The sequence below is a fragment of the Pipra filicauda genome, unplaced genomic scaffold (assembly GCF_003945595.2).
Source record: "Pipra filicauda isolate LSUMZ 115617 unplaced genomic scaffold, ASM394559v2 scaffold196_size3971931_pilon, whole genome shotgun sequence".
Taxonomy (NCBI): Eukaryota; Metazoa; Chordata; class Aves; order Passeriformes; family Pipridae; genus Pipra; species Pipra filicauda.
The window spans coordinates 2,884,652-2,896,497 of NW_024104305.1; the positions used below are offsets into that span (position 1 = coordinate 2,884,652).

Sequence of the window (11,846 nt, forward strand, 5' to 3'; positions counted from 1 at the left end):
GACTCAGCCATTTCTTTGAGCCTTTTATTTTGTCTTATTCTATTTTATTTTGTCATATTGGCCGTTTCATGTAATTCCAGCTCTTGAGTTCTCTCTCTGATGTCTGGAGTGTTTCTGTGGGTTGCAGTGGATCTCTCCCAGTTTCCCCCCTTGGTGCTGAGCACCAGGCCAAGGGAATTCCTGGCACTGGTGGTTGGAGGTTGAGGCAACAGCAGAACAGGTTTTATAGGAATTTTCCAAAATGTGAAGGTTGTGCAGCCCTGGCAGGGGCTGGAACCCCTATCCCTGGAGGAATGTTTTACCTGTCACACTGGGATGTGTGAAATGCATTCTTTAATTAGCTATAAAATGCATTCTGTCCTCACCTCCTATTTTTAGGTGACATTAATATCATTGTCTCTGTAATTAGTATCGGTGGGAGTTTTACATCAGCTTAATTAGCATTCACTTTTCTTCTTAATGTGGTGACTTTTCCAAACCCAGCTTCCTTAATGGTCAGTTATCCGTGGGATCAGAGAATCCCAGAATGGTCGGGTCGGAAGGGCCCCTAAAGCTCATCCCATTCCAACCCTGACACCTCCCACTATCCCGGGTTGCTCCAAGCCCCGTCCAGCCTGGCCTTGGACACTGCAGGGTTCCAGGAGCAGCCCCCCAGGAGCAGCCTGGAGCTCTGTGACCCTCTGTGGCTCCACCCGTGTGTTCCAGGTGTTTTCCTACACCGCCGACAAGGAGATCCGCACGGACGACCTGTGCCTGGACGTGTCGCGGCTCAACGGGCCCGTCCTCATGCTCAAGTGCCACCACATGAGGGGCAACCAGCTCTGGGAGTACGACGCCGAGGTACCCGGGGGGGTCGGGGACAGCCCGAGGGATGGGGGTGTCCTTGGCAGAATCCCGGGATTGTTTAGGCTGGAAAAGCCCTCCAAGGTCGCAGAGTCCCCCCTGTGCCCGATGGCCACCTTGTCACTGAGTGCCACGGCCAGCCCTTGCCAAGGCCTGACCACCCTTTCCAGGGAGAAATTCTGCCTCAAAGAAAAATTTCTCCTTCTAGGCTGACTGGACAGTTGTTAAAATGTGTTGCACGTGAACACTTCCCAGCCAGAAGGATCCTTTGCATCCTTGTCTAGAGAACTTAATCTGGAGTAAGAAGGAGCCTCCAAGATGTGCTGTGGCCTGTCAGCTCCCACCCAGGTGTTCCAGAGGATTTAGGGGAATAAAAAAACCCTAGAAATTCCATTCTAGCCCAAGTATGAGAGTCCTTAACTGCAAATGCCACCAGAAAAGCTCAGCATAATTCTCTCTCGTCTTTATTTTTGTTGCCTTCTGGAAAAGCCCTCCCAGCCCATGGATCCCCCCTGTGCCCGATGCCCCCCTTGTCACTGAGTGCCACGGCCAGGCCTTCCTGGGACACCTCCAGGGTGGGCACTGCAAACCTCCCTGGGCAGTCCCTGTCAAGGCCTCACCACCCTTTCCATGAGAAATTCCTCCTGATGTCCCACCTGAGCCTCCCCTGGCACAGCCTGAGGCCGTTCCCTCTCCTCCTGGGGCACAGCCGTGTCCCTGACCTGGCACAGGGTGTTGGGGGTGTCTCGTGCCACAGCACAGCCTTGGCAGGGCAGGGCAGGGCAGCCAGCAAACAGCTTTTAAGCTGCTTTTTAATTTTCCATATAATAATTCCGTAAATTTTCTTTTTCAGAGAGGTAAAAAAGCCAGTTGTTGCTTAAAAAGGCTTGTTTCTGGCAGCTGGTGTTGTGCTTTCTTACCAAATCAAAGAAGTACTTTGCAGTTTTTAAATAAATGAAAAGCATATATTCATATTCATAATATTTATTATGTTTTATTACACAAGATCTTTTTTTAGTTAAATTTCATTAAACAAGATCTATTTTTTAGTTATATTTTGTTAAACAAGATCTATTTTTTTAGTTATATTTCATCAAACAAGATCTATTTTTTTAGTTGTATTTTATTAAACAAGTTCCTTTTTTTAAGTTATATTTCATTAAACAAGATCTATATTTTTAGTTATATTTCATCAAACAAGATATATTTTTTTAGTTATATTTCATTAAACGAGATCTATTTTTTTAGTTATATTTCATCAAACAAGATCTATTTTTTTAGTTGTATTTTATTAAACAAGTTAATTTTTTTAGTCATATTTCATTAAACAAGTTCCTTTTTTTAGTCATATTTCATTAAACAAGATCTATTTTTTTAGTTATATTTCATTAAACGAGATCTATTTTTTTAATTGTATTTTATTAAACAAGTTCCTTTTTTTTAGTTATATTTTGTTAAACAAGATCTATTTTTTTAGTTATATTTCATCAAACAACATCTATTTTTTAGTTGTATTGTATTAAACAAGTTCCATTTTTTCAGTTATATTTCATTAAACAAAATCTATTTTTTTAGTTACATTTTATTAAACAAGATCTATTTTTTAGTTATATTTTATTTAAAAAGATCTATTTTTATTTTTTAGTTAAAGTCTTTTCAGCTTATTTCTGTTGGCTCTTAAAGATAATAAGATAAGAAAGGTGGTGGACTATGGTGAGGTTGAAAAATTGATACAAAATACGTGTAAATTTATCAGGATTTTATGGCCAAATAATCCTTCTTTTTAAGTTAGACAGGAGACAGCAGATGAAAATCAAAATTCCTTCATGGAACAGAAGTCCCTGCAATAATTGATTTTTAACCAGTTTTTAATTGGTTTAAATAGACATTAAGGGCCTGCCCAGAGGCTGAGGATGTGGAATTGGGGTCGCAGATTCCAGATCCATCCCCACCTTAAAATTCCAGGTTTTCACACTCTGAAGTTGGGAGATTCCAAGTTCAGCTCAGTGATACCTCGAGGGATAAACTGAAAAAAAATGTTGATTTAAAAAATACATTATCCTGGCATCTCTCCATGGCTGCAAAGGTAGAACAATACTGATGGATTTGAGACAGCCTTTTAAAAAGTACTTCCAGCATTTCCCAGCAATGGCTCTTTCACCTTTTTCTGCCTGGAAAACTGGAATTCTGCCAACCAAATACAGCCCTTTTAAGGCAGGAAACAGGCTGGTTTTTCTCTTAAGTTGAGCATTTCAGCCCCAGAGTAGAGAGTTTCTCAGGAGCTGTGTAACACCCAGCTCAGCCATGAGATGGAGCTCACAAAACAGAAATACTCCGGGTTTTTACAGCAGGATCTCCCAGGGTTTGCTGCTTGTTCTGCTGTGGAACAGCCCACTGATTTCTATACCTCTGTATTTATTAACCAAATATTTTCGTTGTCAGTTTTACTCTCAATATTCAGACTTCAGCTTCCCTTCCTCCCTTTCATTTCAGTATTGCTGTTTATTGGTGTATTTTTAGGCTCCAAACATACCTAATATTCAGGATTTTTTCCGGAGAAAACAACCAGCTTGTGATATTTTAATATTTTTTCCCAAATAGTTACAAGGCGTTGCCTGAATCCCTCGTATCCATTAACTTGGTTTTTTAGTGAAATTAATTATTACCTTTGTTTGCTTATTCAGGACTTGGCTGGAGGGGATTTTGGGTGGTTATTCTGTGGTTTCAGACCACATCCCTCCTCCTGCTGAAGGTATTCAGGAGTTAAGGCTTAAAATGGACAACAGGGCTGGGGATGTGAATAACCATTAAAATGGATTTCTCAGTACCGATTTTCAGGCAACTTTTATTGATTTCTTGCTGTTGTTAAATGTTTGATGACGTTCTAGTTTAGTTTAATGGGTGATATTTAAATGTATAACACATTCCAGGCCAGCTTGGAGCAGCCTGAGCCAGTGCAAGGTGCCCCTGCTCAGGGCAGGGGGTGGAACTTCATGAGCTTTGAGGTCCCTTCCCACCCAAACAACTGTGTCATTCCATGATTCCATGACATGATTCCTGCCCTTTCCCAAGCTGCCCGGCCCTCCCAAGGGCAGCTCCATCCCTCACCTCTGCCGGTGGCATGTGCCAAGCGGGATTCATCCAAAGGCTCCCTGTCAGCATTTTTACATCACATTTATAATGGAGAAATGTGTTTGCTCTGGAATGGGGTGGGAAATGAGGAGGGGGATCAGCAGAAGAGATCTGGGAATTCTGTTCAGGCTGGAGCCAGAGTTGCTCCATCGGTGCCCGACCTTGCTCATTTTGGGAATTTGGGGTTTTGGTTGTTTTACCCCATATGGGTCTGGGTGCAGATATTCCTGCAGGAGCAGCTGGTGTTTGGCTCCACATGAATCCATGGGGCTGAGGTGGAAGCACGTGGAGCATGTCCAGGTCTGTGCTGCCATTCCTGGTGATTCCCAAGTTGTGTCTCCCTGTGACATCCAGGGACACCTCAGGATTGGGACACAGCACACACCAATGAACCCAGGGAAAAATAATGCTGTGAATATATCACAGCTGATGGGAAACACCAGGATTTATTCGTGATGGATTCCTCAGGATTTATTCCTGATGGATTCCTCAGGATTTATTCCTGATGGATTCCTCAGGATTTATTCCTGATGGATTCCTCAGGATTTATTGCAAGGCTGCCAGAGCTCCAGGAGGGTTTAGACAATGCTCTCAGGGACAGGGTGGGATTGTTGGGGTGTCTGTGCAAGGCGTGGAGTTGGACTGGATGATCCTTGTGGGTCCCTTCCAACTCAGATGTTCCATGATTTGATCCTGCATGAGCACCCCTGTTTGTCCCCAAACACTGTGTCTGTGCCAAGCTGTGGAATTTCCATTCCTGGAGAGTCGAGGGGCCTCACACAAAATGTTTGTTGACTCGCTGACTCCAATTTCCTTTTGTTTCCCCTTCCATCAGTACTTTGGGAAATGGGAATATAGCTTTGAGGTAAGTTTGGTACCAACTGCGACCCCTGTGCCAAATCCCAAACCCTGGAATAGCGTCTCCCTCCTCCTCCAGCAGTGCCTGTAGAAGTGACACCTCTTAGTGCCTTCCCATAGATGCTCCAACATGCCAGACCTTCTTGACCAGCTGCTCTGGAGCCAGGCTGGGAGAGCTGGGGGAGAGGAGAAGACTCCAGGGAGACCTGAGAGCCTAAAGAGGCTCCAGGAGAGCTGGAGAGGGACTGGGGACAAGGCATGGAGGGACAGGACCCAGGGAATGGCTTCCCACTGCCAGAGGGCAGGGAGAGATGGGATATTGGGAAGGAATTGCTGGCTGGGAGGTTTGGGAGGCCCTGGCCCAGGTTGGGCAGAGAAGCTGGGGCTGCCCCTGGATCCCTGGAAGTGTCCAAGGCCAGGTTGGACGGGGCTTGGAGCAACCTGGGCTGGTGGAAGGTGTCCCAGCCCATGGCAGGGGTGGCACTGGATGGGATTTAAGGTCCCTTCCCACCCAAAGCATTCCATGTAGCAAAGTCTCCTCAGATTACCAAGATGATGCTTGGCCTTGTTTTTACCCCTGAACAATCCACTGATTCTAGGGATTTAATATAATACAAACATGCAACACAGAGATTCCCAAGTAATTTATTTTTGTGCCTCTGTTTTCCCTGAAAAGAATCCCAGACAGAAGGCACAGGGAGCAGTGATACATAATGGAACAAACCCAACAGTGATGTTCACTCGAAGTGGCATTATAAGGACACTTGTCCTTGATATTTTTAGTGGCCTCTTTATACTCACACCACTTTTTCCCTTATCAAGCCAAAAACATGGAGAGGGAACGGGCAGGAGGAGTATCTCCAGCTGCCCTGGCAGCACCAACCCTGGGGAACCTGCAGTGATGGGCAGAATTTAGGGGAGTAGAAGCTCCCCTCCATCCCAACCCACTCGGTGGTGTTGGCACCAGGAAGGAAAAGCTGGAATTGTAGTTGGGGAAAAAAATCCTTCTCTCATATGTGAATGTTTAATTTGTTGTACTTTTAATTTGATGACTCTCAAATGGGCTCAAATGGCCTCCAGAGGAGGCCACGGAGCTGCTCCAGGGCTGGAGCCCCTCTGCTCTGGAGCCAGGCTGGGAGAGCTGGGGGGGTTCCCCTGGAGAAGAGAAGGCTCCAGGTAGAGCTGAGAGCCCCTTCCAGGGCCTAAAGGGGCTCCAGGAGAGCTGGAGAGGGACTGGGGACAAGGGATGGAGGGACAGGACCCAGGGAATGGTGGTTGGTGCAGGGTATTAGTGCAGGAGGAAGTTCATCTCTCCCCAGATCCTGCTGAGCAGTGGGAATTGGGGATTGGGGTGAGGCAACAACGGGGGAGGCGGATCCAGAGGCAGCCTTGGCTTCAGATCATGGGATGTGAAGTGGAGGAGTCTTGTGTGAAGCTGAAGGCTGGTTCATGCATATCCCTGTGGATCCCCCTGTGTGTGCCTGCAGCATTCCCAGCCCCGTTATCCATCAGTCATTCCCGCCCGAGCTCTCCCAGCTGTTCCCGCTGCCTGCTGGGGGTGGCACCGACCCCCTCCCTGCCTTTGCCCCTGCTTGTCCTTGGGTTCTGTTGACTTTTGCCCGTGTGTGTGCCCTGCAGACCCACACCTTCCTGCACGTGATCACCCAGTCGTGCCTGACCCTGAGCAGGATCGAGGACGGCTCCCACGGCCCCACGGTGGAGGCCTGCAACGGGAGCCCCCTGCAGAGCTGGATCCTCAGGAACTACTCCCGCCTGGAAGTCTTTAGGAAGGTTTACTACAGCCCCACCGACTATTTCCTGTAGCTCCCAGGGGGAGGTTGGTACAGCAGCAAATACAGGACTCACTGCTTGGAGCTGTTCCCAAAAAACTGCACCTCTGTCTTGTTTTACTGCTACACAAACCAAGACAGCAGATTGTTCCAGAACAGCATAGAATAGATGTTTAATGCTAGTTCTGCTTCGCCCTTATTAGTTCTTAGTAGTTACCATTAGTTATTAGTAGTTTTAGTCTTAGTTATTATTAGTTATAAATAATTTTAGATGAATTCAAGTGCCTGGGTCTCCTGATGTCAATGTGATTGTTACTGTCTGCAGGAGCTGAAGATTCGGCCCCTCTTCCAAGACAGAAAAATAAGGCCAATTGCATCATAGTTTTCAAAAACATTCGTTTTTCATGTAATTCATAGATTTTTAATAGAATTTTCATAGAACTTTTGTAGAATTTTGTAGAACTTTCATGGCATTTTCATAGAATTTTTCACAGAAGTTTTCATAGAATTTTTTGTAGATCTTTTCATAGAATTTTTCACATAAGTTTTCATAGAATTTTTTGTAGATTTTTTTTCATAGAATTTCGTGGAATTTTTTTAAGCTTTGTTATAGAATTTTTTGTAGCAGTTTCATAGAATTTCGTAAAATTTGTATAGACTTTTTCATAGAATTTTCACAGAATTTCATAGAATTTTTCATAGAATTTTCATATGAGTTTGAAATTTCCTGATTTAAACGATGAAATTCCTGATTTCCGGTAACTGAATCCTAGAGATGTTGGTGACAGAGAATTTCAAGCCATCAATAGATAACCTGGGTCAGGTTGGGCTGTTTTGGTGTTAATTCATCTTTTCTCCCCTGACTGGGAGGCTCCAGAATTTTCCTGCCCATCCATGTTCCCCCGTTTGTTCCTTTGCTGTGTTTGATTATCCAGTGGATGATCTCAGCCAAGGTTTCAGTCCTGGAATTGCCTGTTCCCGTGGTTGTTGGTGTTGGGGCAGGGTCACAATCCTTGTGGAGCTGTTGGAGCCAGTCTAGAGGAGGCCATGGAGCTGCTGCCAGGGCTGGAGCCCCTCTGCTCTGGAGCCAGGCTGGGAGAGCTGGGGGGGGTCACCTGGAGGAGAGAAGGCTCCGGGGAGAGCTGAGAGCCCCTTGCAGGGCCTAAAGGGGCTCCAGGAGAGCTGGAGAGGGACTGGGGACAAGGCATGGAGGGACAGGACACAGGGAATGGCTTCCCAGTGCCAGAGAGCAGGGAGAAATGGGATATTGGGAAGGAATTGCTGGCTGGGAGGGTGGGGAGACCCTGGCCCAGGTTGGGCAGAGAAACTGTGGCTGCCCCTGGATCCCTGGAAGTGTCCAAGGCCAGGCTGGATGGGGCTTGGAGCAACCTGGGCTGGTGGAAGGTGTCCCTGCCCATGGCAGGGGGTGGCACTGGATGGGATTTAAGGTACCTTCCACCCCAAACCACCCCTCCAGCACCATCCAGCTCATTCCCAACCCCCAGCTGGGACACTGCTGTGCTCCCAGGGGTGTTCCAGGGTGTGGCCTCCCCAGCTGTGTCCAGATGTGCAGCTGCTGACCTGCCATGTGTGGAAGAGCATTTCCTTTGCACCTGACAGAGCTTTCCGTGGTTTTTAGGAACTGCAAGACCTTTTCTGAAATACTAAACTGGGAAATGCAGCATTTCTTAGCAAAAGGCTCCAGGAAGGTGTTAATTGCTGGGATTCTCTGTGTGAAACCCCTGGATCAATCCAAGGAGTGATGGAGGGAACACCCTGAGCTCAGCTGGGAATGGACCTGTCTTTTTTCATTTAAATACACAACTTGATGTTTAACTTCCCTGCATCTCTCCAGGAACTTGTTCTCTCAATGCTTTCAAACAGATGATTTATTCCTTCGGAATAAGTTCTGTCTCCTTCTAATGTCCCCATCCCTCAGAAATACAACGTGGTGGGAGCAGAAGGGGGTGGGTGTCCCAAAGGAGGAGAAATGTGTTAAAACACGAGAGTTTTCATGGAATATATTTCCCCCAGCAGTAACTTCTGCACTGGCAGAGTTCTGCTCTGAAATGTTTCCATGTCGCTGGAGACTCAACTCCTTCATCCCAAGTGCTTTTGCTTTGGAATAGTATTTTCTGGCACTTGTTTTGCCCTTCCCTGTCCCGTTTTCCCTGGCTGGTGCAGCACAGGGGGCAGGGTGTCCTGGCTCTCTGTGAGGAGGTGAGTGGCAGCAGTGTGCTGGAGCTGTCCTGGAGCTCCCCAAGGATCCCACGGCCGGTGCAGCGACTCAAACGGGGCTGAAATAAACCCCCCGATGCCTTTACGATTCCCAGCAGTAATTCCCTGTGTCTCCTCCCTTGCAGAAGCTCACCCTGAGGCACGTGAACAGCAACCAGTGCCTGGCAGAGCCGTCGGAGGAGGACAGGCTGGTGCCCACCATGCGGGAGTGCGGGGCCGGCCGCTCCCAGCAGTGGCTGCTGCGCAACATGACCCTGGGGCCCTGAGCTGGGCACGGCATCTCCTCCTCCTCCTCCTCCTCCTGCCCTCCTCCTGCAGAGCCCAGCCCTCTCCCAGCCCCAGCAGAGCCTCGGCGCTGCACGTCTCTCTCTTTGGCTGCTCCCAGAAGCTCCTCCGAGCCTGCGAAGGATAAAGCGTGTGCTGGGGCCACACAAACGTGCTCAGAGATGGTTCCAGAGACACCAGCCTGCAGCAGAGAGGTGTTGCTGTGTGTCACACACCCCCACAGGGAGGTGGCCCAGTGTAAAAGGCCTTGTGACACCAGTTGGCACTGGGAGCCACCCTGGCCGGTGTGTCCCGAGCTGGGGGTGGCGGTGCTGGGCTCCCTTGGCAAGGCCTGGAGGATGTTTGCTGATCTCTCGTGCCCACTGGGATCTGACAGCACCAAACTGAGCAGAAAAAGGCACCAGGCAGAGCCAAAGCCTCGTGGTTTGTGCTGGGAAAAAATGGGATCTGGTGTTTGGAAGACTGGGCAAAGGCTGCACTTAAAAAAGGAGGTGACAACAGAAGACACGGGAATGTGGGGAGGAAGGAGGGACACGTGTGGTCCTTCAGACCAGCACTGAGGGAACTGTCCTCTCCATGGGACTGGAACTGTCCTCTCCGTGGGAATGGAACTGTCCTCTCCGTGGGAATGGAGCTGTCCTCTCCATGGGAATGGAACTGTCCTCTCCATGGGAATGGAACTGTCCTCTCCATGAGAATGGAACTGTCCTCTCCATGGGAATGGAACTGTCCTCTCCATGGGAATGGAGCTGTCCTCTCCATGGGACTGGAACTGTCCTCTCCATGGGACTGGAACTGTCCTCTCCATGGGACTGGAACTGTCCTCTCCATGGGACTGGAGCTGTCCTCTCCATGGGACTGGAACTGTCCTCTCCATGGGAATGGAACTGTCCTCTCCATGGGACTGGAACTGTCCTCTCCATGGGAATGGAACTGTCCTCTCCATGGGAATGGAACGGGCTGAGGCTGGACCGGGGGCTGCAGGGGGCAGATGGAGGGACCCAAACTGCCCCTCTGGGCCCAGCAGAGCCTGGAGAGCCCCCAGCCCTGGCTGCCCTCCCCCAGCAGTGTATCCCTGTCCAGGACACAGGCAGAGCTTCAGCCCTGGATCCCCTGCACGGAGCTGGGTCCGCTTCCAGTTCTGCTTCCAGAGCCGTGCCAGAGGCTGATTTCTGTGTCCTGGTGATTCTGTGGCTCAGCCTCTTTGTTGGTGTGGTCATTCCTGATGGTTCCTGGTGGGGTGTGGGGACAGGTCCTGCCCATACAGGTGACATTTCCCATCTGTTCCGGGGACATTTCCTTTGGTGACCACCCAAAATCCACCCGTTGCACTCCAGGCTGGGTTTTTGGCAATAGTCTGTGGCTTCTTATTGCTCAGAGGGCTCAAGAGACTGAAATCCCAGGGCAGCCTGATCCCAGCACGGGGAAGGGGTGAAGTGTTTCCCAGGATTTCACTCCCAGTTCCTCCAAAGGTCTGTAAATGCACAGGGTCATTAAAAAGGACGGTATTTTCTGTATAATGCTCTGGTTGGTCTGGATTAATTGTGTCACATATGGATGTAATATAAATGGATAGCTCATATTTTCTTGATACACGTCATTAAATAGAAAGCAGGAGGGTGTTAATTGGGAAAGTGATGGCTGTGCCTGCATGGAGCTGGAGTGTCATGGAATAACTGGGATTGAAGGCTCCTCTTCAGCCTCCCTGCTCCAAGTAGGGTCAAACTCATCCAGTCCTTGTCTCCAAATCCCCACAAAAGTACAGAATGTGGCTTAAAAGCACCGAGAAAGGGGCAGGCTGTTGTTCTGCTCCACAGAAAGAGCATGAAAGCCCCGTGATCCAATTTAAATAGTCATTTCCACGCAGAAAAAGACAAATAAATTATTAGTTCATCTCCTTCCCCAGGGCTTTGGGCTTGGGGGAAACCCCAAAAACAGGGAGAAAAGGGTATTTTTTTCTCCTCAGAATTACTGTGAAGGTAAATTTTATTATAAAGTGATCAAATTTAAACCAGTATATGGTGGCTAAGGGACAACACACTGTAAATGTCCTAAGAGAGATTATTTTGCTTCCCGCCCCTCTGTGCTGTACAGCTCAATATTTATACAGTTTTGTAGAATTAAAACCTGCTGGTTTAGTTTTCTTTGGGTGCACTCATCTTTTTCTAGATTACTTTTATCTGGTGAGGGGGTTATCTGCTAAAAACCCCCAAACTCCCACACAATAACTGCATTTTTAGGGCTTTATTTCCACGTTGAGGGGTGGAAATGGGGCAGCAGAACTGTTGGGAGTGAGGGCTGAGAGGGGACAGGACGTGGCAAGTCAGCACAGGAGCTTCAGCTGTCCCCAGGTGGAGGTTAAGGCTCAGTTTTCCAGAACATCTTAAAGGATTTATAAACATAAATGAAAATTAATCCTCAGGAGACCAAGAGGGAGAGACCAGTTCGTGTCCTCACTGAAGTGGAAGTGATTTCTGAGAACCTTTAGCCCAAATATTGATATGTAAGCGTGAATTATTTCAGATTTTACTCTTAATTGCTGGACAAAATTAAGCCTTTTTGGTACCAAAAGTGACAGAGGTAAGTGTTGTGAGAGAAAATGAGGTGCCCTTTATCTGAGTATAACAAATGGTAATTATAACAAATTATGTATATAATTATATATACACATATATGTAATTATATATCTAACAAATTCTA

General features: G+C 47.7%; 1 protein-coding gene across 2 annotated transcripts in view; it reads left to right on the forward strand.

Annotated features, from left to right (window-relative positions):
- Nucleotides 1-11,288, forward strand: part of GALNT13 (polypeptide N-acetylgalactosaminyltransferase 13) — a 68,916-nt gene extending 57,628 nt beyond the window's left edge. The window contains exons 12-13 of one of the 2 annotated variants that reach the window (XM_027713521.2): nt 706-840; nt 6,472-7,114. In XM_027713521.2, coding sequence (XP_027569322.1) covers nt 706-840; nt 6,472-6,657 — 321 coding nt within the window. In that variant the 3' untranslated portion in view covers nt 6,658-7,114. Of the gene's footprint in view, nt 1-705; nt 841-6,471; nt 7,115-8,986 lie in introns of those variants that run through there. The other variant, XM_027713519.2, reaches the window with a different exon arrangement.
- The last annotated feature ends 558 nt before the right edge of the window (nt 11,289-11,846 follow it).